This window comes from Aplysia californica, unplaced genomic scaffold (genome assembly GCF_000002075.1).
Source record: "Aplysia californica isolate F4 #8 unplaced genomic scaffold, AplCal3.0 scaffold00024, whole genome shotgun sequence".
Classification (NCBI taxonomy): domain Eukaryota; kingdom Metazoa; phylum Mollusca; class Gastropoda; order Aplysiida; family Aplysiidae; genus Aplysia; species Aplysia californica.
This window is the reverse complement of record NW_004797294.1, coordinates 1797167-1824524: the sequence shown is the minus strand read 5'-3', so window position 1 is coordinate 1824524 and position 27358 is coordinate 1797167. Positions and strand designations below refer to the sequence as shown.

Below are 27358 nucleotides of genomic sequence, written 5' to 3'. Positions count from 1 at the left end.
AACAACAAAACAGCTTACTATTTCATTCGAAAAATTGCAGCATGACATTGCATAACACAGACATAAATAGATGAATCAACCGTCCAGAACATTTTCACAAAGTAAGTGACAGTAACATATGATTTGAGCATGGTATCACCTGACCAGAACACACAAGAATATGAAGACCCTGTAAGCAAATATATCAAAAGATTCAGACACGAGTTTTTCAAATTTTTTTTTCAGAGGACACAAATTATTGCCCTAAACTCACAAGGAGTACATCAAGCACACAACACTCTCGCTTCTCAATGCTCTCCCCTTTCAAAAACTTACATTGCAGAGACAAATTTAAGAACTGTCAACATCACGCAAAAACTCACTCTTTCTTACAAAAATAAATTTTATTCAAATCATACCACTTTTACCTTTTTTCATATCAATACTAGTGGCAAATACCACATAGTCTTTCTATCTCTGTCTTCGTGCCTTTCAAATTATTCATTAACTTACAAAATAGGAGACAAATTCATCATCTATTTCATGTTCTCACTGAAAAGCAGATATCAGAAAATACACACTTCTCTGAACAGGACAGTCTTCTCCTTGCGTATGTGTTTCCCCAATAAATCTCTGAGGAAGCCAAAAACAAGCTCTACAGTCAACCCACAACCAAATTGATTTTCATGGAACAGACATTCTTACCTGCAGGTAAATTAACACGACTAATGGTTCCATTCTTGGTTCAACTTTCATTTGAGGTCAATATTAAAAAAGACACCGGCAGACGCTCAAAATAAAGTTAAAGCATCATACACTGAGATATGGAATCATATCCATGTGTAGGAATATTTGGAAATTTTTCGTAGAGATAAGTTAAAAAATCTAGCTCTTCACATCACTCCATCAGTCAGTCAACACAGCAAGTTTTCAAACAGCATTACTTTCGACTCAACAGACAAATATGCACACATTCAAACCTTTGAGCACACAAAAACCAATATTTTAAGAAATAAACATTTCTACTTCTTACACGATGGTTAACTTCACAGCCACCAGCACCTTTCAACATTATTTCTTTTCATAATGCAAACATTTTCCCCAATATCAAAATGGTGGTGAAGGTTATGAGAAACTCACAAACAGACACCAAACCAACTGAAGCAAACAAACAAAACTTTTACACATACACACATACCCACACACACACACACTCACATACACACACAATCACACAAACATGCACACACATAATACATTCACGCACAAACAAAGTAAGACACTCTTCCAGCAACTAACTGCTGCAGCATCCTGTTTGCTTCTTCTCCTGTTCCACATAATCAGCCACACAGAACTTGGGCTCATTTGGGCGACGGGTTTTTTTCATTTTCAGGTCTCTGAAAATACATGAGAATAATATACTAATTCAGACATAGTTTACAGCCAGGCCACTTACCACAACACATACATCTTTTAAAGAACATACTCGCATAAGCACAATAATAGAAGAAAAAAATAGGAGCTGCCTAGCAGTCATTTGAAACAGTTCATATTTTGCTTACCATACAGAGCCATAAGCTTCCAACTGACACACTCTTCTCAGAAAAGAAAATACAACCAGTCATTTCTACTTTCAAGAGAAGCTATCATCAAGAAAAAAAAAATCCTTTTTACTCATATTGAACCCCAACTCAGTTAGTTTTAGAGGAGATTTTACGGCGCTTGCAACTGCATAAGGTCATATTATGAGCGCCAGAAGAATAGAGGTGTTACAAGAGAGTAACAAACATAAAAAAGAAGAAGGGGAGGCAAGGACAATAGATGTTTGATAGGAAAGAAGGAGCAAACCACACCAGAGCACCTGCCAACCACCCACAACCCGAACTCAACACACAGGTACACAGAAGCACTCCCAAAGCTAACATATTATAGTAACTTTATTTTACAACACTACAAGTTCTCAAAACCCCACTATTTTGCATGTCAAGGAGAGCTCTAACTAACCTGGCAACAGCCATAAATGCAAGATCCACATTGACTCCTGTCTTTGCACTGGTTTCCATAAATGCAACACCATATTCCTGAGGACACAAAAAACAATAAAATGGTATAGTTGGCCACCATATGTCACAAATGTTTGAATGATAATGCACCATCATATTTATCAAATCTGTTAAGACTGTACATTCCACCTCGCAGCTTAAGATCATCAGCTGACAAAAAGAAATTTATTTTACCATCTATGAAACTTAAAACAATGGGTGAAAGGGCATTTGAATACCAAGGCCCCAAGATCTGGAATGCTTTACCAAGTACGTTGAGAGAAATCAAAACTTTTGATTCATTCAAATGTCAGCTGAAGTCGTTTCTGTTTTTAAATTAATAAGATGAATATTTGGAATAATTTTCTTTAGTCAAAACACAACGTTTCATGTTACTGTTGTATGTTGTACTGTATTGTAAAGTGCTCAGAGCCTGTGTACTTTATTCGGGGTTGAGCGCTATATAAATGTCATTTATTATTATTATTATTATTATTATTATAAAAATGATTGGTCATTATCAAAACTTTCATATTTATTTTTAAGTGACGGAATAATGGTTAAGAACTTCAAATAAATATTTGAAAATTTTAGAACAGAAAAATATTTTAAAATAACAAAATATTTTGAAATGAGACAGAGAAAAAAAAACAACCCTACTCTGACAAAAAAATTATAATGTGGCTACGCACAAACACAACACTCACATGTGTGTATACAAAGGCATCCCAGCACTTTAAAACACTCACAGACACGCATATATATATATATATACATTTATATATATATATATATATATATATATATATATACACTCCCCTCCCTCACCCCCCTCCCCCCCACAATCCAACACACAGGTACACATAAACACTTCAAGAGAAAACATTTCACAAGATACAAAATCTTGTCAGCCCATCACAAATAAAACACAAGACATCCTCTGAGACAAGTTTCATAAGGTCTACCTGTTGCTGCCTATACCCATATCACAGTGGAAAGCAGACAAGGACATCAACAAAATCCCTAAAAAAGAAGACACAGACCACAACAAAACTTCTTCCACTACCAATGAGCAAACAAACAGGGGTGGAGAGACAGTTTCAAACACACAAGAACCAGGTCGATTCCAAATTCCAAACAGCCTCCACCCGGTGTAACAAAGCTCACCCTTGCCAGTCTCTCTCCATCCTCCTTTCTGACCACTCTGTTGCCACTAGAATCGCACTTGTTGCCTAGCAACATGATCACCACATCATCTTGAGCATAGTCGTTGATCTCACCCAACCAAGCCTGAGGACGTGACGCAAAACAAAAAATAAACAGGTTACACTTCCTGACGAAAGTCTTTAGTTTTAGTAGAGGTTTTACAGCGCTTGCAACTGCATAAGGAATAAGGTCATATGAGCGCCAGATCAGAAGATTAGAGGTGTTACAAGAGAGTAACAAACATAAAAAAGAAGAAGGGGAGAAAAGGACGATAGATGTTTGATAGGAAAGAAGAAGCAAACCACACCAGAGCACCCGCCAACCACCCACAAGAAAAGTCTATCACATTTATTTCCAGATGCAGAAAAGAAGCAGGACCTATTAATGGTGCCCCAAATCACCCATAAGTAAAAAAAAAAGCACACTGGCATGATAAAAGTAATTTTAGATCAGGGAAAAAGCAAGATAAGCAGATGGAAAAAAAAGAAGAAGGACCTTCCAGTGGCAGCCAATACTTAATAATAATAATAATAATAATAATAATAATACTACTACTACTACTAATAATAATAATAAGCTCAACAGCGAGCTGTTACCTCTTTACACTATATTATTACCGAAGGAAACCCAAGAACACTCAGAAACATTCTAGGCTTCCTGGGAGGCACATAATGCAAAAAGCTGATTAAGCGCTCGAACAGTAACAAACTGACAAGATCATTTGCTGCTTTTAGTCGGGTACCCATTTCAAATTAGGTGAAGTGGGGTATATTCATGTCATTTGTTTTAGTAGAGGTATTACGGCGCTCGAAACTGCATAAGGCCATATGAGTGCCAGAAGATTAGAGGTGTTACAAGGGAGTAACAAACACAAAAAAGAAGGAGGGGAGATAAGGATGATAGATGTTTGATAGGAAAGAAGAAACAAACCACACCAGAGCACCTGCCAACCACCCACATTCATGTCAAGTGCCTTTCCCAAGGACACAATGAAAGGTCCCTGATGGGATTCAAACCTAAGACCTTAAGGTAGAGAGTCCAAGAGCCTTACTGCTGAGCCCCAGACTTACCCGGATATTGTCAAAGCTGGTCTTGCTTGTGACATCATACAGTAGGAGGAGGGCTGAAACAAACAGAGAATAGCCAGGTCAAAGAACGGGTCATTTGGGGGGAGGGGAGGTATGGTGGGTGTGATCTTCCCTTTCACAGAGGCTCACAGATTTAACTTATGTTTGTTTGTTTGTGTTTTTGAATAAAGAGAAGCACATAAACACAATAACAGTCATTTAGTGCTGGGAAACAAATGTATGACAGAAAGATGCAAATGAAATAACGGAGGGAAAGAAAGAAGTAGGACCTACAAGTGACACTCTTCAAGATCTATTCTAACAGCAAAGCATGGGACAGTATTTCTCTAGAAAAGCAAGAGGAAAAAACACAAAATGTATACTTGAGTAAAGAGATAGAAAACTGCCGCTCGTCAAATTGAGTGAGATTGCATTTTAAGAGAAGCATTAAAGACAAAACAAATATTGAAAAGAATTAGAACACAGCACAAAAGAGCACCTGCTAACTCATTTATCCCCCCCAAAATAGTTCACCAGTAACAGATACGAAAAGAAATGAAATGCAGAGGCAGAAATGAGCACAAAATATTCAACAAGGGAAGAACAGAGAATTTAATTAGGAAGTGGTATATCATGAATGTGTAGTGGCATGTCTGAACAACATCAAAGAACTCACAAACATGATAGATTGTAACTGCTTTATGTCCCCATGAACACATTTTAAATCATAATTTACTGGGGGGAAAGACTCATAAAGACCAGAAAAAGACAAGAAAAAGACCAAAAAGAGACATGTGAGAGGCATCAAAGTGAAGTCAAGCACTTGTCAAAATAATGAAAATGAAGAAAACAATATTTTTCCACCAGCAATTTTTATCGATTTTTCTTTTTTGGGTTCAACACCTTTTGTCTGTTTAAAAACACATCTCAGTGTGAATTTTACTAAAAATGCTGTTCAGCAGCACAGCAAATATAGACCTGCATTTCACAAAGGACTCTCAAACTTCGGCAATTACCAAACTTTGGGGGTCATTTTCTAGACAATTTTACCTTAGCTACCAGGCAAATATCTTGACTTCTATTCCAGATAGGTGGGTATTTTTCTCATCAAAAGCAGGGCAAACGAAAAAGCTTTAAGGTGATATCAATAACTCCAAATACCCCAAAATTGACGAGCGCCTGATTCCACCGCGGCGTGACACATAATAGTTGCATTGTGCAGTGAAGGTCAGAAAAAGAGGGTAGTCAATGACTTTCAATTCAATTTAAAAGATCATGAAACCAATAAATGTACCCAATACTGGGGCACATGCAAAAGTGATTAATAAAACATAAAAAACTCTGATAGTGTAATAAAGAAAAGAAAATCCAACATTATGTTATAAAGTTTTATAAACTCAAAGGGAAATAATAAAGAAATATATAACTAAAAGTTTTATAAAATTACACTCAAATGTAATGAGGAAAGAAACAGAAAGTATCAAATTATTTTCCGTTTCTATTTACACACTTTGATTTCTAGCGAGATTTTCATACGCTCAATAGAAAAAGGTTTACGACTTTTACTTTTCTTAATTAACATACATGTTATACACTCTCATTAAACTTCAAATCAGTGAATAATTCAACAATGATTAAAAAAGTGCAGATACAAAATTTTAAAAAATTAAGAAAGAAAACCACTTAACATCAACACTTTTTTTTAACTTCTGAAACCTTCATACAAAATTAACCTCTTTTTCAAAACCATTATACAAGTTAACCATATGTCATAAATATTAGCTACTATATAACTGAGGTACTAAGAAAGTCAAAGTTGTTTTCAAGAAGGAAAAAAGAAACACGTGTTAATAAGGTAAACTTTAAAACTTTGAGAGCATAAATATTTAATCAGTAAAATGTCAACAGTCCACACCCACTTATCTCAAAGTAAACACCCCTGTACTGCATTGTCACACATAAAGCAAAGACTGCATTCATTTCTAAACCTGTGAAAGGTTTACTCTTTGTAATACATGAGGGCGGTAAAAGAGCTTATCAGAGCTCACTCATTCATATCTGGTACAAGGGAGCACAGATGATAAGTAGCGATCATTTAAAAAAATCCCTTGCATTCTGAGAGCAGGCAATCAATGCAAGTATTGGATCTAAATACCAAGCCCATGAATAAAATTCATTGTCGGGCTGAGGGAAAACCTGCTTCAAGCCATTCAAGACTGGAAACAGCATGCCCAAGACATTGTGCTCAACGATTTCTATGCGAATCCTGCCTTAAGAAAGCATTTTTAGGGCTTCTGCTCACATTTGATTCCTTTGTTGTCAGTTTTTTTGGCAAATGAATTACAGGCCCATCTGCACAACTTACTTTATACATGAAGCAGATAGCTTTAAAACTGTCAGATATTTATGGCCAATGTGGGAAGTATAGGATGTCTCCCAGTAGATGATGGGGATACTCAAAAAAATATCTTCCCCACATGGGAATCAAATATTACTTCTGCAAGGTGAAGAGCCCAACCATTGAATTTCTAAACCAAACAATACTAAAACCAAGTCTGATCAATCCAACCCCTTCCCCCATCCTAAAAACAAAATTAAAAAAAAACCCAAAATCTGAAATTTTTAACATACTGAAGATTAAAAGGACTGTTCCATAGCCAAGCATTTTACGTCAGTTATTATTGAGGAATTGAGGGAGAGACTAGTCTAAGAAACTTTCACAATGAAAAAGAAATAGCATTCAACATTCCTAGCTGATTCCTGCTGCTACGAGGAACAAAAGACTGGAATGAGTTGGTAACAACACAGTTCTCGAGTATAAAATTGAAAGTCAAAAAGTGGAAAATGCTGTAACAAACATCAGCTGTTAGGGGCAAAAGAATTGTAAAACATTCATCAAGGAGGACAATAGCACGTATATATTTTTCATAAAAGTGAATTAAGAAATCTGATGAATGCTACTTTACATACATTAAGTGAAACAATACATGTTTGGTACAAGTTTTCACCACAAAAGCTGGAAGGGAACAAAGCATCACTCAAGACGAGAAGCACTAGTATCGTATAATATCTACAAAGCAAGACTGTCAGAGTGAAGGATTGAATGGTAGAAGCAACGTAATGCAATTATCATCATCATTATCACGACGTGCCTTTGATCTGAAATAGACGTCGGTGATCATGGTTCGCCATTTATTTCTTTCCTGAGATGCTATTTAAAAAGCCTGTGTTATCCAGGTCTTTCCAAATCACCCATCTGTTCAAGATCTCCTCATGAGTTGCTCTTGGTCTATCTCTGAATTGTTTGCATTCTATATTTCTCCCGTGAGAGCAAGACGTTCAAGGCCTAAAAGTCGATTTAAGTGTCCTAGAAACTGCATTGCTTAAGGGGGGGGGGGGGGGCACCCCCAAAGTCCCAATTTGGCTAAAAACTATCGATTTTAAGTTGTAGGCATATTTAGCTTCTTCAGCCTCTCTTACAACTATTTCATTGCATAAGAACCCCCTGAAGCCTTATTTCTTCCCAAACCGGGGGTGTTTGTCACCACCATTGCCTCATAAAGTCAATCTTTTATTTTTCTTTATAGTCCGTTTTCTCGAAATTTTGTCTTTCTATATAGGCCCTACTTTTTAAAAAATAACTCCATTATTTTTTATTCAAATTTCATGAAATTTTCACAAAATGAAGTAAAGATGAAATACAAAAATATTTGTGTGAAGAATTTTTTATATAGTTTTTTTGTTGGTGGTGTTTGGAGTGTGGATTTTCAAGGATATTTTGCAAACGTGAATACTACCTTAGGAAAAAATTCATTAAAAATTTCAAGTACACTTAGGAAAAATTCGCGGCACAGATTTGTAGATCTATTGTTTGCCAAGATGCGTGCAAAAAAAAACTTTATTTCCATGAAAAATAAGTGCGGTATTAATTATGTAAGACATGTCAACAAAATCCAATATGGCCGCCGTATCCATGGAAACACGTTTTTTTTCTCTCAAATTTCATTGTGGCTCTTAAGACTTCTTTATATGCTCATTATATGTGTGAAATTTGGTAACATTTGATCCACTAACAAGCAAGATAGCATTGAGATGCCACCCCCCCCCCCTTAACATGTTTAAGCCATCATTGACACAATTTAGTTCATTTAAGAAGAAGAACAATTCCGCTCTCCCTATACTATAATTGTTTCTGCTGAGTATATTATATGGAGTTGTGCACAGCCAGGCTTGGCCCTGACAGACAAGACTGAAGCAGTAGGCCTACATGTAGTCTTTTTAGATTTAGTAAGAGTTTTACGGCACTTGCAACACAATAAGGTCATATAAGTGCAGCAGATTAGAGGTGTTACAAGAAAGTAACAAACACAAAAAAGAAGGAGGGGAGATAAAGATGATAGTTGTTTGATAGGAAAGAAGAAGCAAACCACACAAGAGCACCCACCAACCACCCACGAAAGCAGTAGTCTGTCTCATAAATGATTTAAATTGTGTCCGTGGGTGCTTAAAACAGACAGATTCCCTACCATCTAGGCTTCTGACAAAACGAGTGTTGAAAACCCAAAGCTATCACTGCCATTTACCTTATTCATTCTAAAGATGCTTGTATCTTTTTCCAAGTTTCCGCCCCAAGACCCACCTGCTTTTGACACAACCTTCGACTGAAAGATGCTATTCAATAAAATATTTTAGTTAAATAGGAAAAAAAGACTGGGGTGCTTTGTTAGAACATCCAGAGCCTGAAAGGTAAAGAAGCGCAGTCCATTCACACACTACAGCAATAAGGAAAAAATCACAAAATTCCCACAACTGAGATAAAAATTAAAACAAGGACACGCAAAAGAAACAAAAACACGGAACAAAAAAAACACGAAACAAACACAATATATTCAAAATACAGAATTTTAAAAAACGTCAACAGGTGTGAGTTACAAACAATCCACTCACTGGCTCAACTCAGAACCAAGTTCAGAAAAGAGGAGGATCTTGTTTGCATCTTACTCTGACACTGACACAGCAAGAAGGTAAAAAATATGTCCACTAGGGAAAAATTCACAAGGGTTATTCGGAGATTAGAGAAATTCAAGCTTTCAACTGAAGATGCTTGGGTGCATCATTTGTGTCCTTCCTAACAAACAATAAGTAAAGGCTACTCTTTAGCTTTCTCCCTATCCCACTACCGCCTTTTTTAAAAGCCTATTTATCTAGGAACCTGAAAGCATTAAAAAAAACTGAACCATGACGTAAAATTTAAGCCCACAGCTTATTAAAAAAAAATAAAAAAATGCATCAACCAAACACACATTCACACTGCTAACTGATAGTATTCCGCAACAGCGGACATCCATGCAGAGTAAAAAAACATAGGATGTCGGTGATGGAGATTTACAGCATGAACTAAATTTAATGAGCAGCAAGGGAAAAAAAACAAGAAGGCAAGAATAACACACTGACCACCACAATATCACTGCAGCACACAAGACAGTCTTGCAAGCGCACATTTATTAAGCAGGATATTGCTTGAAAGTTGCAGCAGCATTCATACACTATACATGTTGTTTGCATCCTCCTCCTTCCCACTACAGCTAGTAGAGCTCCAACATGCATCATAGGTGTATTCTAATCCCATACCTTCATTCCCAAAACAAATACAATTAGCTCAAAAGTAAGCTGTTTTTTCTTTTCAAATCACAAAACTGCTTTAAAGGCAGGCAAATCTGATAAGGTCTTGAATGAGGATGGAGAAAAAAATAAAATCTCCAGAGCCTCTACACACCCCACCCCACCCCAACCTGTTCTTTGTTGCACCCAAGCATCAGAGAAGTCAGAAGTGAAGACCACACATCACTGTGGGGAAACGAGACACATACACGGAGGACAACCGCACGCACCACAGGCAAACTCTACACTGCTCAAGCCCAGGCGTGGGAAATACAAGGGGCTACAAAGTTAACCTTTTAGTTTAGTTACTTATGTACCTGACACCCTCCTAAGCAAAATTAACTCTTTTCGAAAAGTTTTTAAACGTCCAAACTTCATCAACTTAAATAGACTTTATCTCTCAAATATTGCGATGCACAAGTATCCTGAAAGAAAAGAGCCTGAAAACATCAAACAATGTTTTCATGACTCAATCTCTTAAACTGACGACAAGATTTTTAACAAACTGCATTGAAATTTTGAAGTCGTCTTGACAGATAGTGCTTTAAATTTCTCCCCGCTAGGGACACCCAGAAGTGAGAGGGTTTACATCAAGAGGAGAGCAGAGAGCATTTGGTGGTGCAGCTGGCCACGTAAAGATGTGCTGAAAACGACAAGACGTGAGGGCTACCATGGGCGTCCCTGTAGTAGGCATGGGTCATACTACGGAATCTCTCCTGGCCGGCCGTGTCCCAGATCTGAAACATGTGGTGGTACAACCTTTAGGTGGGTTATGCAGGATATGACGCTGAGTTGGCGATTAACCAGCCGCCACATTTTAGCCAAGAGATCAGTGCTGGGAAAATATTCAGTGTTCGGAGAAAAACTGTTGTCCTTCATGTACCTACAGTCGATTTGGCATAATCGACTGTTGGCACTTTGCACAGTCATGGCTAAGGACTCACTCCTCACCCATTCACAAACATGTCTACAAATATATACTTGATGCTGAGGAACAAAATTTCAGTGTGAAAACAAAATAGCATCTTACATTGCGGAACTATATTTAAAAAAATGCTTGATTTCTCCGAGCCTGCTCATTGCTGTCATTTCTGAAAAACAAACAATTTCAAGTATACTAAAATTGTTATACGGATGGGATAACCTTTCAAAAATATCTGGGAAAAAAAAATATTCAAGTTTAATAATGTAATGACGTCAGAGCATTAGCTTTTCCAGAACATGAAAGCCCATCATTTCATTATCAGCAACATCAGAACCATTGCATGATAAGGACCAGCGTTTGACAGATAGAACCAAAGTGTTATCAATCGAAACCTCACACTTCAAAATTATGAGTTCTTGACAGCAAATATTGCCAAACTTCCATGTAGACCTACATCTTTATCTGAGCATTTAGTCCCTGTGTACGTTAGATAACGCATGAGCAACATTTCTTCAAGAGATGGGCTACAGTTTACTGGTGACCAAAGATGCACTTTCCGATGGGTTGTGAAGTATCCATATCATCTTATTTTTTTTTTCTCTCTTCTTTTATATGGGACCAGGATCTCAGAAGAAGTTCGAACTAGAAGGTGGTATCGAGTCATTAAAGTTGAAAAGCTCTGATAAAATGCCACCTGCCACAATCTCTTCTATGAGTTGTAGGGTAAAAGCTGTCAGCCCCGTATAGAGGCTATTTTTCAATAGAACAGATTAATCGAAAGAAACATTAGAATTGAAAACAAGTTATCAAGTAAAAAGAGCAGGTCATATCAGCCCCCCCCCCCCCCCCCCCCCCCCCCTCCCCCCCCCACGAATTAATACAGTTGAACCTGCTCTGACTGCCACCAGACAAAGACAATCACCTGTACAAATGACCACTTCCCAATTCCCCACTTGTATCCTTTTCATTATAATGACACTGCCAAAGACATCCACCTTTTCCTAAACAATGGCTGGCTGTTTCAAATAATTTCACTGCAGGTCGAAACTTACAAAGTTTAAAAAAAAACAGGCACCGCCGAAGTATAATAAGCTCTAGACTTCCCGGACTTCCGAATCTGAAAACAGCAGTATAAATCTTCCCTGGTTAATTAACAGAGAGGCCAATACAAAGTACTTCTGAGATCGTTTTAAAATGGTGGATTTTCATCTTGTACCTTGACCTGTTGATCATTTTTTTTTCTAAAAGCCTGAAAAGATAAGAGTAAGCGTGTGTGCTACTGAGCTGGTCGAATGCTCCTTTCAACACAAAAAGGCGATTTAATCAACAAATGCATGACATAACATAATATGTAACAAATAAACCGTTCATGCTCCATTCTTGACCGCCCATGCAGTATATGAAGTCCACCCATGACTTGTGGGTCTCCACTCTGAAATATAACCTCTCGAGACACCTCCTTCGATCTTCAGAAAGAGCACAGCACAACAAACAGCCATAGTGAGGTTACAATAGCCGCAACAGCTACCCAAAACAAACAGAAAACGGAACGAAACAAAATGAACAGAACAAAACTAAACAGAAAAGAAACAAAAACATAAACAGGTAACACAACATGGCTGACGAGTGAGCCAGTCTAAGGTGTCACACATCTCATGTCAAGGACACCACTGGCTCCCCAGAGAACTAGGTCAAGGACACGTGTACAATACAATGACAATAATACACAGTAGTTATGTCTGAGCGGTAGGCACTTGGGCATAAATATACTACATAGTCTCATTGGTAGAGCCCGACCATGAAAAGCACTAAACATTACAGTGTCAATTTGGAGGTAACCACATGATATCCAAGGGGACTGTTAGTAAACTAGGGATGCCTAAACGGTTAAACTCTGCCGCATTTTGACCTGAAAGTGTGAGCCGAAATGAGTCTGAAAGATTTCAAAGAGTCTCTGATAAAAAAAAGATGGAGAAACTCCTTTAGGAGACTTTGTAACAACAAAATAAAGCCTTGTCATGTTCAAAATCAAATTTCCAAATCGATAAATAAAAGTATCCTTTTTTTTTTCACTTTCACCAGCAAAATTGATATTTTAAATAGCAAAGAAAAAAAAAATCATGGACATCCCACAAAGTAAATGCAAACTCTCCAAACTCTGGAAAAGTCTTGTCCCCATTCTTAGGAAATATTAATGCAAAAAGGAAGAAAAAAGTCCCAAACAGGCAAGCCAAAAAAATCTCTATAAGAGAAATGTGTCAAGAAAAAAACTTTGAAAAAAAAAAAAGGGTGACATCATTCAGAGAGCAAAGCTCGCTTAGAGTGAATAGTTATCTCTTTCAACCTCAACCCAAATGTGATTCAACATTGCAAGCAAGTACTCATGCCAAAAGCTGGCATATAAAATGCAAATAAAAAGGTATAAGTGATATTTTTACAGAGATAACCCAGATCTCCACCAAGGTTCACAAATAAGACGTTGCATACAAAGATAGCTCTGTTACTACTGACTTTCTTGTTGCATCTCTAAACTAACAAAACCAGCCTGTAGAACTATGCAAATATCTCCTGGTGAAGGAAAATGAACTTATTCATAGCTAATGAACTATCATTTTTTGTTTTATGTTTTTTTTTTCAGTATGAGTGATGAGTAGAGAGAAGCACATAGACATTGCACTGGTGACAGAGAGAAGGGAAAAGCCAAGCTAGAGAGACAGAAACAATTGAGGGGAAAGAAAAGAAGAACCTATCACTTGCACCCTCCAACCATTTACACAACCTCTTGTGTGGACTTACATTTTGTATTATCTACCTCAGTTCCTCTCTTTTTTGTGCTGATGCCTTCCCACTGTACTGATTTTTGTCCAACTTAATGGAAATACTCTTTATCTTATCCAGTTAAAGAACACTCAGTATTCTGTAATGTCTTAACAGCTCTTTCCCTCTCACCAAAAGATCTGACTACTCACAGGAACACAAATGGGAAGGAAAGATGGGCTTCTTTGTAGTAAAAATTTGTTTGTGGGACATCTTACTTGATTAATCATAAGGGAATTGGAAACAAGTTCGCAATATTAAACAATACGGGCACAACTACCCACACATACTTATGATAATTCTTTACAAAGAATTAAAGCGGTTATAAAGAATGCCATTTAACTTGCAAATGCATTAGTTTAGTGTCATTCTTTGAAACAAAATCAAGAAAAAACCCTCCTGTTTTCTAAGTCAACGGTTATTCTGCTTTTTGTCTACCCATCTATTTTAAAAAGAAACTATTGGAAACACACGAGGTATAATGCCTGATAAATTAACAACTGATTTATTAGAACAGTTTTTTGTTTAGACTGTATCTATCTTTTAAAGAGTTCTTTATTAAAAAGAAAATAAATTGGTTTCATACTATTTGGGAAAGATCTTTTCATAATGATGGTGAGAAAGGATATTCCTGCACATATCAGACACTTTCTACAATTAACCATTACCTTGCGAAAATTACATACAAACTAACATAAACGCACAGAAAACATTTATACAGATAGAAACAGTAAACAACGAATCTGCTGAAACCTACGACCTCCGAATAGACAGTCACAAAACCATCAGGGAAACAGTTCTGCTCACAGGAATACAGCTGCCCTCTACAGTACAGGTACATATATGTGTATAGTTCAAACAGTTACACACAGGTATAGGGCAGGGGAAGAGATCTGAGCAGCAGGGGAATGCCACGACCTGGGAGAGCAAAATCACATGTGGTTCAAGTTTTGTAATGAAGAAGAAGAAGAGTGACATTCTTAGGTCCCTCGGGGCAAGGATAACGGGAAATAAAAAAGCCAAACTTTGGAATAAAAACAATTTCAAATCCAGGAGGAAGCCTTCTAGCCCACAAGCAAAAACTGCAGGAGGACATACCATTAGCATCCCGATAATACGCCCGGGTTATACTTCTGAACCTTTCCTGGCCGGCCGTATCCCAGATCTGAAATATAGGCCAAAAGTCATTCCTGCACACACACACACACAAACCACACTTGAACTTTTGTCTGTGACTTAACACAGCAAAAGAATCATACCTGGAGCTTGATTATTAAAAAAAGATAAATTTGAGAACCTTTTTCAGTTCCAAGAAATTTGAATGAAAGTAAACATCAAAAATGAAAATGGGTTTGAAGCACATCAAAAAATGAAAAATCTAAATGTGGTGCTGTTAAAGTGAAAAAAGTAAAGTCCCCAGACTTTCTCCATGAAATTAGGTATGTAGTAAGTCCACAAGAACATATCGAATGACATTAAACATCATGAAAACCCAAGGGAAGAATCAAGTAAGAACATCTGTGAACAAATGTTATCCGACAAGTCCAACTGAACTGACAGAAAGTTAAAAAAAAAAATTCTCAGCTTTCAATAAAAGAACTGTAATGGCACAACTGAAATACTGCTGGAATGAAATTAACTTTTTTTAAATAGAAAATTTAGCATGGTCAAACAGCTATAGGTTATTATTATTTTTCAAAAAAGTAAATTGAGTAACAGATTTTTTAACACTGATCATAATCACTGAAGACAGTTGACAGCAAGAGAAGACTTCAAAAGCCAGAAGGAGGAACAACGGTCACACATACTTAAAAATCAGTTGCACAGCAGGTTGAAGAACGAGCAGTCGACTAACCCTAAGATCTAGCGGTAGAATGCAAAGAAAGCCAGACAAAGGTAATGCAAATTGCAGTCTCACTGTCTAGAATATTGAAAAAAGCCATGAAATCATGAAACTTTAAAAATCTCACAAGAACAGCAATGTTAACTCAAGAATCTTATATATGTTTGCTTTTTTTTTCAGCCTCATAAGCAGAAATTCAAATCATGGATATGTGAAATAATAACTCATATGAACACCTTGTTATGCCCCAAAGATCTAACCAGCCTATCCGTGGCAGCATCAGCAAGCTGACAACATGACCCCGACAAGAAAAGGCGCTTGGAGGAGAATCCATTGACTAAAATATCACTGTTTGTACACCATTCTCACAATAACAGCAACATTCTGTTGGACTACATTGGGTGAATGTTCAAGCATTCCAAAGTCTTTGAACACAAAGACTTCTTCAGAACACCATGTTATGAAAACCTTATTTGAGAAGCATATGAAAAATATGATTTGTTCAATATATGCAAAAAACAATGACAATAACAAAAAAACAAAGCAGCAACAATACAAAAAATTAGCCAATTGGCATCAAAAGAGAAATTACTTGAACTCTCTGCTTTAGTTATGAAAATCTAGAAGACTGAGATTTCTCAAATTGATGTGAATATTGGCACCATATCAAAAATAAAAAATAAAATATTAAACACAGAAGTTTGCTATTCCAATTATGCCACAGGAGAATGTTGATCCACTTTTAAGTAAAAAAAAAGGCGCACATGTCCATTCAGCGCAAAACCACTTTCACTTAGCAAGCATGGAACAGCCAGGTTTGGGGTGGTGGGGGTGGTGGTCACGGTGATGGTGATGAGGGGAGTGTTAGTTCTTCTGCTACTGCTATGCTACAATAATGGCAAAAGCTGGAAATGAGTTGTGCACTGTATCTGTGGCATAACCTGATACTCACACTTAGAAAAACAAAAACATACTCAATATAATTCAGTTCTCTTAACAATACGATTAGGAAAGGTATATATATTCATCTAGAAGTAAATCTGCACTTTAACCAAACAATCTTGAATTGGTGATCTAACATCAACAGCCCATAAGTTAGGAAACAAAACTGTAAATATTTTGTCAGAAGGCAAATTTTCTCCATTATCTGACTGCATCTCCATTACTTCCAAATGCTATATATAAAAATGACTAGTGAGTTAACTTTGAACACAAGTACACAGAGCAGCACTGCTTAGTCTCATAGGTTACAATGTCTTCTTTGACTGCATGCTAAGGGAGAGGCACTGACAAGAAGTCCCCTAAGCAGAAGGGACGTCTTTTGTTCGCTTTTGTGCAAGTTAAACAGTGTACTGAATCTGAAAAATCATTCCACAGGAGGGAACCCTCTGCCTTGTGGTTAATACTTTTATGTTCATAATGTGAAGTAGATATCATCAACTGTGCTATGATAGTATGAATGTCTCCATATGCCTTTGCATTAATTCAAAGAGCATATCATGTATACACGTTCAGTCTTGTATTTTGTGTTAAGATGAAAGTATTGTTAAGCGCTCAGAGCTGTATTGTACAAGAGAGGGCACTTTAGCGATTATCTGCATTATTATTATTATTATCAGTAATATTATTATTAGATTATAGATGAACAGTGAACAAAGAAAGAAAGACAGAAGGCAGAGATTTTAAGCTCAAGTAAACATCATACATGAACATCCGAGCACTGTTGTACTACTGAAAAAACCCCCAAAAACATCCCCTATTGGTGTGCACTGGTTCTATCAGTGATGTTGCCAACTCACTAGGGGAAAGTGTGGATGCCACCTAGATGAAGTACAGGGTCCAAAACTAGCTGCACAATCAGCAGAACGCAAATAGAAATGTTGGCATCACACACAAAAACAAGAGCATAAACTCGCCTCCAAGAAACAAAAAGATAATGAAAATTCTACACTTTTAAATTTCCAGGAATTTCCAGCAAAGTGGTAGACCTACAGCGGGACAAGCTTCAGTTGAGCACATGGCACAGCGGTGCAAAAAGAGGGGAGAGGGGGTAGGGGAGAAAATACAGAGTGCACAATGTCATTTCAGCAAAACTGTTTTATCGTTAACCTTAAACTCACCTGTAACTTTACTTTGGTGCCCTCCACGTCCACCACTTTGTTCTGAAAAAAAAAGGAATAAAAGCAGGTTAAACAAACTGTATAAAAGCTGCAGGGGGAAACAAAAAAGACTTGCTGTAGCCTGTTAGTAAAACTTTCTGTTTCAGAAACTGTCACACTTGTCCAAGACAACAACCCATTTTTGACGAGAAAAGTTGTTATCTTATATCGGTGGACCTCCTGGAAGTGGTCAATGGTATATTCATATTTGTCTTCGACAGATGGTCGATACATGTAGTTCAACTGTACATGCATACAATTGTTCTTTTAAATTTCATATATATAATATATATTTATATATTATATGTAAGTGTGTGACAAAACTTGAATCTCTATCTGACAAAATTGTGTAAATGAAAGGCCTTATCTGTCAAAGAATGAACTCCAGGGAAGGAACGTATAAAAGAACAGAATAGTTTGTTCTTTGGCTTCCCCAGATTTGTATTCAAATTCATCAGGCTCCTTATCAAATTTAAGAATTAGCAAGGATGCAGTACACCTTTTTTCATCTGCATACCTTATTTCAAAGAATATTCAAAAAGAAAAGCACAATCATATCCATGAATAAGCAGGGTAACAGACAGAAAGAAGACCTAGGCAGAAAAGATTCAACATCTGGGAACAGCATGCTTCAATAACCAGACACTGATCTTATGATAAAACATTTCAGATTTTCAGTCATTTGTAAGTTCTTGGCATTCAACACTCTGGTTCCGGTAATAAGGCTCATACATGATATAAAAGGAAGAACATAACTTATAATGGTCAATTCACATCTGTAAATATGCAATAAAGAGTACAATTTACAAACACAGTAAATTAATAGTAAGTAAATCGACCAGTAACACTGACACCAACCAAACACTTTATTTCTCTATAAAGTCAAAAATGTATATATGCAAGCATATTGGGCTGACAATGCAGTAATAACTTTAAATAAAAAAGGTTTGATGGGGAGGAAGAGGATGCACAAACGTAAAGGAAAATCATCATTGAAGCCCAGAGTCATTAGAGTCCACAAAGACAGGATGAAGAAACAAAAGTATATATATCAGTATGCTCAGTGTTAAAAAAATCAAAAAGAAGTGCGTAAAATGGAGAGGAACGAAGTAGGAATTACCACTGCAATCCTCAGAATATCTATGGGTTTTGAATAATTGTTTATATCAGTAGAAGCTTAGTATGGCTTCAACATTAACCTTTTAAGTTATCTTTCAGAATTCCCAGAAAACTGCTGAACACATTGTGTCGATAGACTGGTGCCAGGTAGTGAAAGAAGAAAAAAAGAAATAAGGCATAGAAGACTACAATGCAGTCTGATATTCTATCTCATGCAAAGTACATCTCCAATACAACTCTCCATCATTTAACACAAGTTCAAAATATATGCCTTTGGCTTTGAGAAAGGTACTGAATCTCAGAATGTAGTGACAAGTTCCTCCATTGTTCACACAATTTACAAATTCTTTAATTCGTTAAAAAGTATCATTCTTCATCAATATGATACAATATGATAGCGCAGAGCTGTTGCACAATACAACAAACAAAACAGGAAGGCGGTCTGTATTAAGGAAGCTATTTCCTTAGCCCTTTGTGCCAAGTGCCCCCTGAGCATACAAGACTTGTGCACCTTAGCTCCTGTGCACATACTGAATATGAAATATTATATTATACACTGTACTGCTAAATGCTCAGGCATGCGTTCAGTGTACAGAGGGGCAAATTTGGTTAAATTCAGGATCATCGTGTTGAAGATAGAGGTCAGAATCTTGTCGATTACATACCCCCAAGATGAGAAAACATCTGCCTGCGGCATGACCAAGAGGCAGCCAGAGGTCAGCACACAGGTATGAAACAAGCAGGAGAAAAGTCGAAAGAATAAGAAGAAACAATTGTTGTAGACTGATAAAAATGACAAATCAGGAGCATCTCGATTTTTATTGGTTGGCAGCAATCAAAAAAAGAAGATCATACCACTTTCAATTTTACATTTCAAATATCACTCATAAAAGAAAAAGTTGAAAAAAACCCAACAAACCTAGTCTCTCTAGTGACCATGTTTCACCTATAATTTACAAGTACAAGTAAATTACACTCAGCATTTTTTCATCAGGTAACATTACTAACATACCCTGAAGTCAATACCAACAGTGGAAATGAAACTTCCAGAAAGAAAAGTCCCATCTTTGAAGCGAACAAGAATACAGGTCTTGCCCACCCCACTGTCACCAATGAGCATCACCTGGAGAAGAAAAAGAAATCCTTTATCACTCAATGGATTACATCCAGAAAAACAAACATCAAAGGAATATAATAGCTTATTACATATAATTTAGATAACAAAATGAAGAGCCCAAAATTTCTGTTGTGTTATAATACCTCTATTCTCCCTGACAAAAATAAAATCAAACAAAAATGCAGACAAAAAAGGGGAACTTATATTATGAAGTAAATTTGAGAATGAAATCTATTTTCTTTTAAAAATAAAAAAACAAAACATCTATGAAATGTGCTGACAAAATGAGTTGCTTCTCGGATTAGTCAATTGCAAATAGATACATCACGCTTATAGAGGTGAAGTTTTTACAATTTATAGGTAGGCCTATGAAGTAATAAATGTCATGTTATACTTAAAGAAAATGGCATCACAATAGAAAATCTACAAATTTGACCTTAGTGTCGATTTTTGGCCAATATCTCCATTTGTGGATTGCGAGAAGTAACTCATTTTGTCAGCTCGCCTCGTATCTGTAAATTGTTCATTATTACAATTGACACCCTTCTTGCTTGTAAATTCACGACATTGGGATACAATGGAAGCAAAACATGATGAACGCAAGTAATGTTAACATAGGTGAGTATATCCTGTAGGTTGACATGGGGGGCTGAAAACAAAGTCTGCAAACTACGAAATTAACCCTTGAGAGTTCCAGCCCCCCCCCCCATGATTCTGGTTGAACCTAGAGTAGCCTGTAATGGAAAAAAAGAGTGATTCTACCCTAGTTTTTAAAAAAAAACTCAAAACTCAATAAAAATTAAAACAGGCTTTGCTTTGAAAAAATATGCTAAAAAAAAGTAGCTGCTCTCAACAGAGAATGGGGACTCTCTATTTAAATAGTAGATAGAAAAACTGCGAGTGTTGTGAACGAAACACAACATGCATATTCATCAGTTGTGAAAATTGAGACTTTGCCCCCAATTTTATTTTATGGTTGTCAAAATTGAGACTCTGCCCTCAATTTGACCACTATTGGAATTGAGATTGAAAGGGTTCACATAGGCTGATTCAAACACTTTTCAAACTTTTAAAAGTTACCCTGCCAAATAAAAGTCCACAACAAAGCTAGAGTTGCAAAGGACAAGGCTTTATTGTAGAGAGTTTACTGGAAATAAAACAGTTTAGAGGGAAATCCACAAAGCTCTCAACTATAAGATTGGCAAAAATGAAAAACAAAATCATACAAAAATGTTTCCCCTTAACAAGCATTAGTTCGACCGAGCTTTCAACCTGTGGGCCTACTGACCTTGCAGGACATGTCATAGGTTTCAGTGAGGGAATGCTGCCGAGACGTTTGTCTGGACATTTCACCCGGGGGAGCACCATTTGAAGCTCCGGGCCCAGAAGAGGAGGGAAATTTCTCTCGTCCCATTTCTAGAAACGATCGTCTCTCTGAGCACTACGAATTCCAGTCCAGGTAAAATATGGTTTTCACTTGGATCAACACTTGCACAGTCAAGACGGTTGACTATTCCATCACTCTAATTTTCAACTGATTTCTCTAAACCAGTCTGAATGCCTCCTAAATTTCAGGAGAACAACACATTCAGATTAAATATGGGGGGGATAAAATAATGAATATAGAAAAGAAATACTTTTCATATTTTAAATTCAAGCAGGCTTAAAACTTGAGTCCACACCACTTGCAGATGTATCGCTGACATGTCGGCAATGATAGGGTGCCTCAGTTTTGTTTCGTATTTAACATGAACCGTCAATTAGGCTACTTATTATGATCCGTCAAGCAGGCTACACTTATTATTGTTGTTGAAAACTTGGAAAGGATTTAGGAAATGAAAACATCTAGTTTCACTTTGTCAAAACATCCGTTTGGTGAAAAACGAGTGAATTTCTTCTTGCGGTCTAGAATCAACAAAACGATGTAACCAGACTCAATAGAAATATAACTCAAACGAAAATTGGAATATTGCTTTCAAATAAAAAGCTGCACATTCAGAAATGTATGGATTAAGCTCTAGGCCTGTATAAATAGCTTTGCTTGCTAATTCGTTTTCCCATGTTTGGTGATAGATTTTGTGCGTCAAAATTTTATTTCTTCATCACTATCACCCATTTCAACCCTTGTAATGCACCATGATGCTTACGTTCAAAAGTAATCTTTGTTTCATGTTTAAATGTATTCCCCATTCAATTTCCTTCAATTTCATATATCATGTTACCATTTGAGTGATGATTATGCACATGCAGTTATTTTGTACATCACCCGTGTAGCAAATTGAGCCGCAAGTTAATTACTCTAGATCTAGACCCAAAAAAAACTACGTCCGGAAAAGTTAAGGGAGAATTAACTTGTTTTTTCAAAGTGTTTTTTCCTTCTTACTCAAATTTGCATTGTATAACATTGATCTCAGACTCCGATGAAAATTCTAAAAACAAATTTGTCCCAGAATTCTGCAATATTTATCAGCACCTTTAACTTCAATCAACTCCATATACAGTTGTAAGCAGGTTTTTCTGCTTGTCTTTAAAAAAAAATGCTTGTTTAACTAGTAGGCCTGCACAAAAATAATTTAAAGATTAAGAGCTGGAGTATCGGATTATCTAAAAGATCTGCTCTACATCATTATTTTTTTTTTCTTTTTTATCCAAACTATAGGCTATAGGTTAAAGATCCAGGGCCACCACAGGGAAATGATTGATAAAGGTCTTGATCTAGATTCTAAGCCTCTATAAGGCCTATAGTAGGCTATAGACGTGTCACGACACGGTGGAATCAGGCTCTCGTCAATTTTGGAGCAAATATATGAGTTGTTGGTATTTTCGTAAAGCCTGTCCATTTGCCTTGCTTGGGATGAAACAATATAAATTTTTCTCGGATACAAGTCAAGATATTGGCTATTGAAAGAGGTGGGGGTCGCCTGGTTTCAGATGAAAAATTAACGAGAAAATTTCCACTAAAAGTTGGGTTATTTCCTTAGTCTTAGTTTAAGAGTCTATGGAAACTGAAAATTTACATCTTTTTCAGTAAAATCCGCACCGGAATGTCTTCATTAAAGGGCATGAAAGATGTTGAGCCAAAAACCAAAAATTCTAAACATTCCCAAACCTGCGGAAAAATGACAGTTTCTTGACTTTCATTGTTTCGACGAGCGCCTGATTTCACTACGATGCATCACATCTAGATTTATTGCTTTCGAATTAAGTAATATATTATAAAATTTATTATGATCACTACGTAGACTGGCAAACATGACCCTATTTTTAAATTTTCATTTGAGGAAAAGGAGTTGGTCCTGTTCTGCTATGATAGTCTTTAGTACAGTAGCAACAGTACAGACTTTTCCATACTGTTACTAGATCTAGATCTAGAATCTTTATAGATATATCTAAATCTAGATGATAAAATAATATTTTTTATAGAGGTCATGACTAGCCTAGAGACAATGGGTGAGTAACCCGGCTGACTCGTCTACAGGGCAAAACAAATTGGAACCAAGCCGACACTTTTTCAAACTTCTAACTCTACTACTCCACAGGTTTCTCCCCAATAAATAAAACTTTTGCATGTAATCAAGGCTAAAAGACAGTATTATAGTGCTCTACACTTAGGAAAAAATTCTGAACCATAATAATTTGTATGCATTACATCTAGGTAGGAAATTCACTACAAACAACACAGTAAAAATTAATCCACAACAACCAGTGTGTAGTGCAGGATGTAACATCTGTGTTACACTCATTCGGTTCATTCAACCCTCGTTCATTTACGCTGACACATTTACCAGCGCTGTTTGGGAGCGGAAAGTAAAAATGCCGAAAAGAAAAAAAGTATAAAGTGTCACTTGTGAAATGAAATATCGCTTATTAGATATAGCTAAAATACTTATGCGAAGTTGTTAAGATAAAACAAAAGGGTTTTTCGAAGATAATCGGCCATAGTACAGAATCCACGCGGTTTTAAAATAATATGCCCCCGACGATAGACTTGCTTAATCGATGTGTCCTATTTGCCATATTCTACGCTGTTGACGAGTAGGAAGACTAGATTCAAGGGTGACAAATCCGATGTCAACAGGTGACAAGTTGGTTGGCAGGTAAGGGAGGCAATACAGTAATTTTTTGTTTTCAACGGAGTCGTAACCCTTGGTATTATTTTGAAGGCGTATGTCGATCTTGGAGCCCTTACATTATGATTAAAATAGTGGAAATACGACAAAATCTTAAAGACATGGTCCCGTAAAGGACAAAGAGCTGATATATACACACGTATTCAGAAATACCACATCAACAGGAATGTGTCCACTTCGTTGAAACGAATACGATATGTATCCGCACACGAAAGACAAATAAGAGGCACAGTAATTTAGATTATAAAGTTAAAATAAAACTGAATGTTTTCAACAAGCTCTCGTAACCAAAAATGCTTTTTCTTTAAAATTTAAAGATTAAAACAGCAGCGGGTATCCTCGTGAAAATAACCGTCCACCCAACGTTTGTGGTTCGCGAGCCAGAGGAATCCAAGCATCCGAATTCTAAACTGTTTTTATTATCATTCACACCATCCGTGCAGAGTCTAGTAGTATAACAACGCGTATATTTGGCGTAGACCCAAAGCCAGGGATACTGACATCAATTTGGGTTCTCTAAAGACAGTCAGGGCGAAGAGGATAGGTCCATAAATCGTAGGAAATATGTATTATTATTATTCTGCGACTGTCCGACTTTCTCTATCTCCCCTCCCCCCCCCTCTCTCTCTCTATCTATCTCTCTCTCTCTCTCTCTCACTCTCTCTCTCTCTCCCTCTCTCGCCCCTTCTCTCTTTCTTCCTCAAACCACATATTTATTATTATGTGTCCCTGTACAACGCCAGAGAAGTTAGAAAGATTATTGGGCCCGTGAAAAAATAAAAAACGCCAGAGAAGTTAGAAAGATTATTGGGCCCGTGAAAAAATAAAAAATAAATGGTAAAGTTTTCGACACTATCGATCGCTGCTAACCAGTGCTCACACAGAGCTGTGCAATGCATCAGCGTAACTACCAAGAACCTCCCCCCCCCAAAAAACAACCAAAAAAAACAACCAACAACCAACAACACTCCCAACCCCAAAACCAAACCAAACTAAAAAAAAAAACAACAACAAAAAAAACAAAACAAAAAACAAACAAACAACCAAGCACCCTCTCCCACCCCCTCCCCCACATGTGAATTATTTATTTTGTCTTACAACATTACGTTATTGTTATTGAACCAATTCTACAATATAGATTCGTATAACGGTGGAGTAGCCCCCGCCCCGAAAAAACCCCCGATAGAAAACATCAACGGGCACCAAAAAGATAATGACGTCATTGTTGCGAGCAATCCACTTTTACGTCCATTTGGGTGCCTTTTACATCAGAAACAAACAACAACAACAATAATAATAATAATAATAATAATAATAATAATAATAATAATAATAATAATAATAATAATAATAGATAGCATTTGTATAGCGCATACCCCCGCTCAGCAGCAGGCTCTATGCGCTTTACACTATATTATTACCCCAGCAGACCATAGAACACTCCGAAACATTCTCAGCTTCCCGGGAAGCATACAGTGCGAGCAGCCGATTAAGCGCTCAAACACTAACAAACTGACAAGATCTTTCGCTGTCTGTAGCCAGGTACCCATTCCCACCTGGGTGAAGTGAGGAAAATTCGTGTAAAGTGGCTTTCCCAAGGACACAACGTCGGACCCTTGACGGGATTCGAACCCACGACCTTACGGTTGCGAGTCCGAGAGCCTAACCACTAGGTCACCGACGCCACAACAACAACAACAACAACAAACAACAAACTAACAAAAAACAAAAACAACCAAGTAGTTTTTGTTGCGTTGTTCCCATCAGGAATCATGAAAAACAAGAACATTGTAAGCTTTGCTTGACCACAGCTTTAAACTGTATTTTGGCAAAGTTGAAAGGTGCATTTTCAGTAGTGCCTTTTTTCTTTTCTTCTTCTTTTCTTTTTTTTTTGGGGGGGGGGGGGGGGGGGGGTAAAAAACCGAAAATTCTCAGAATGTGGACTTAAGTGGATTGCATACGACAGCGACGATAATGTCCTTACCTTTTTCGATATTTCCAGAGCGGGATCCGACCGTGCCTTGCTCTCTGCGCTGAGGTAGAACAAATCCTTTTGGTTGTGGTTTCTGTCACTTCCGCAGTCCTCGCAGCCATAGTTCATGTAGTAATCTATCAGCATACTACGTTTGCTCTGGGGTGTCGCAGGCGCCATATTGCGCTGTTCACGGCACGCAATTCAAAAGATGGAAAATTGGGTTTATTTTTTCTCCTTTAAAAAAACAAATAACAACCTCTTTACTCTCTCCTGGTGAGTCCACTATGTAGTCTGTCTTTTCACTCCCGCCGGGGTGCAACTTTTGTTTTGAGGCAAAGGGCGATTTCTCACCTGAAAAGAATTTATTTCTGTTAATTTTGGTTGAAAGAGTGACGCACGTACTTTTAACCAAAAAAAAAACAAAAAAAACAAAAAACAAACAAAAAACAAAAAACAAAAAAAAGAAGAAAAAGAAAAAAGAGGGAAAGAACAAAGTAATAGAGTTGTTTATATTTTTCATAATATACAACCACTAAAGGCTACGACATAGGACAAAGAGGACTGGAGGAATTCAAGATGAAAACTAGGTCAATGATCAGTGGAGAATAATAACCGAAGGGCCCAGTGGGAAAGGAAGTGGAAAAGTACCTAAACGCTAGGAGGCCATTTTAAGAAAAAAAAAATCTTAATTAAAAAAATTTGCTTTCTCTTCAAAACATAAATGGTGTCTTTATTTCTTCGTCATATGATGATAGGCCCTAGAGAAGGGTTGCATTGATAGTGATAATTATGTTAAACATTTTTCAATTCACCCCCCCCTTCCCCCCGGAAAACAGAACGAAACAAACAAACAAACAAACAACAATCAGGATGTCAGGATTATACTGTTCTATGGCCCAACAGACCAGCGTGAGACAAAAGAAACAGGACTCATTGTTGAAGCAATACAATGTCATTAAAGGAATAGCTGCTTGATGTTCTTGTGTTGATCTTAGCTTCTTCTACTTCTTTTTTTCCTTTTTCCCTTTCATCCGAATCCGTTCCCGGCCATCAGAGGCCGCTATGTCGTGCTGACTCGCCATAAACCACGTCCCTACACAAGCTCTTAATCGTATCAGAAAGAATACCAGCAGTAGATTTTCTCTACTGATGAATGGTATTATGTTTGCCACGAATCCTGGGCCGAGCACTGGCATGGCAAACGAGTAAATAACAATTTAAAGACATTATCTCTTTCCGCTGCTCACATCATTCAACTTTATGATGCACTGCTTTATTGGGTTTTTTTCAACAAAGACTTTAACCCCCCTCACCCCCC

The 27358-nt window shown here is 37.1% G+C and overlaps 1 protein-coding gene across 5 annotated transcripts; it reads right to left on the bottom strand.

The window, feature by feature from the left end:
* Positions 1–213: 213 nt before the first annotated feature.
* Positions 214–26405, bottom strand: LOC101857306 (ras-related protein Rab-37). 5 transcript variants are annotated; one of them, XM_005090976.3, is made up of 9 exons: positions 23639–23717; positions 21224–21499; positions 19831–19941; positions 17661–17702; positions 14796–14862; positions 4298–4350; positions 3189–3311; positions 1984–2060; positions 214–1376 (listed from the first exon to the last, which is right to left on the bottom strand). In XM_005090976.3, exons 2-9 carry the CDS (start codon positions 21347–21349, stop codon positions 1274–1276), a joined length of 702 nt encoding a protein of 233 aa, XP_005091033.1. In that variant the 5' UTR covers positions 21350–21499; positions 23639–23717; the 3' UTR covers positions 214–1273. The 5 variants fall into 5 exon arrangements, with proteins under 5 accessions (XP_005091033.1, XP_012944216.1, XP_012944215.1 ...); XM_013088762.2 differs by having other exon boundaries at positions 23585–23674; XM_013088761.2 differs by lacking the exons at positions 14796–14862; positions 21224–21499; positions 23639–23717 and adding exons at positions 10626–10692; positions 26050–26405.
* Positions 26406–27358: the final 953 nt, after the last annotated feature.

Bases quoted from the DNA above. Each gene is read 5' to 3' on its own strand.
- LOC101857306 (XM_013088761.2), bottom strand. From the start codon at position 26,217: ATGGCGCCTGCGACACCCCAGAGCAAACGTAGTATGCTGATAGATTAC. The intron at 19,942-26,049 runs GTAAGGACATTA...TTTCTTCTCCAG, and splicing joins CTCTGGAAATATCGAAAAAG to GTGATGCTCATTGGTGACAG. The intron at 1,377-1,983 runs GTTAGTTAGAGC...ATGTATTTTCAG, and splicing joins GCATTTATGGCTGTTGCCAG to AGACCTGAAAATGAAAAAAA.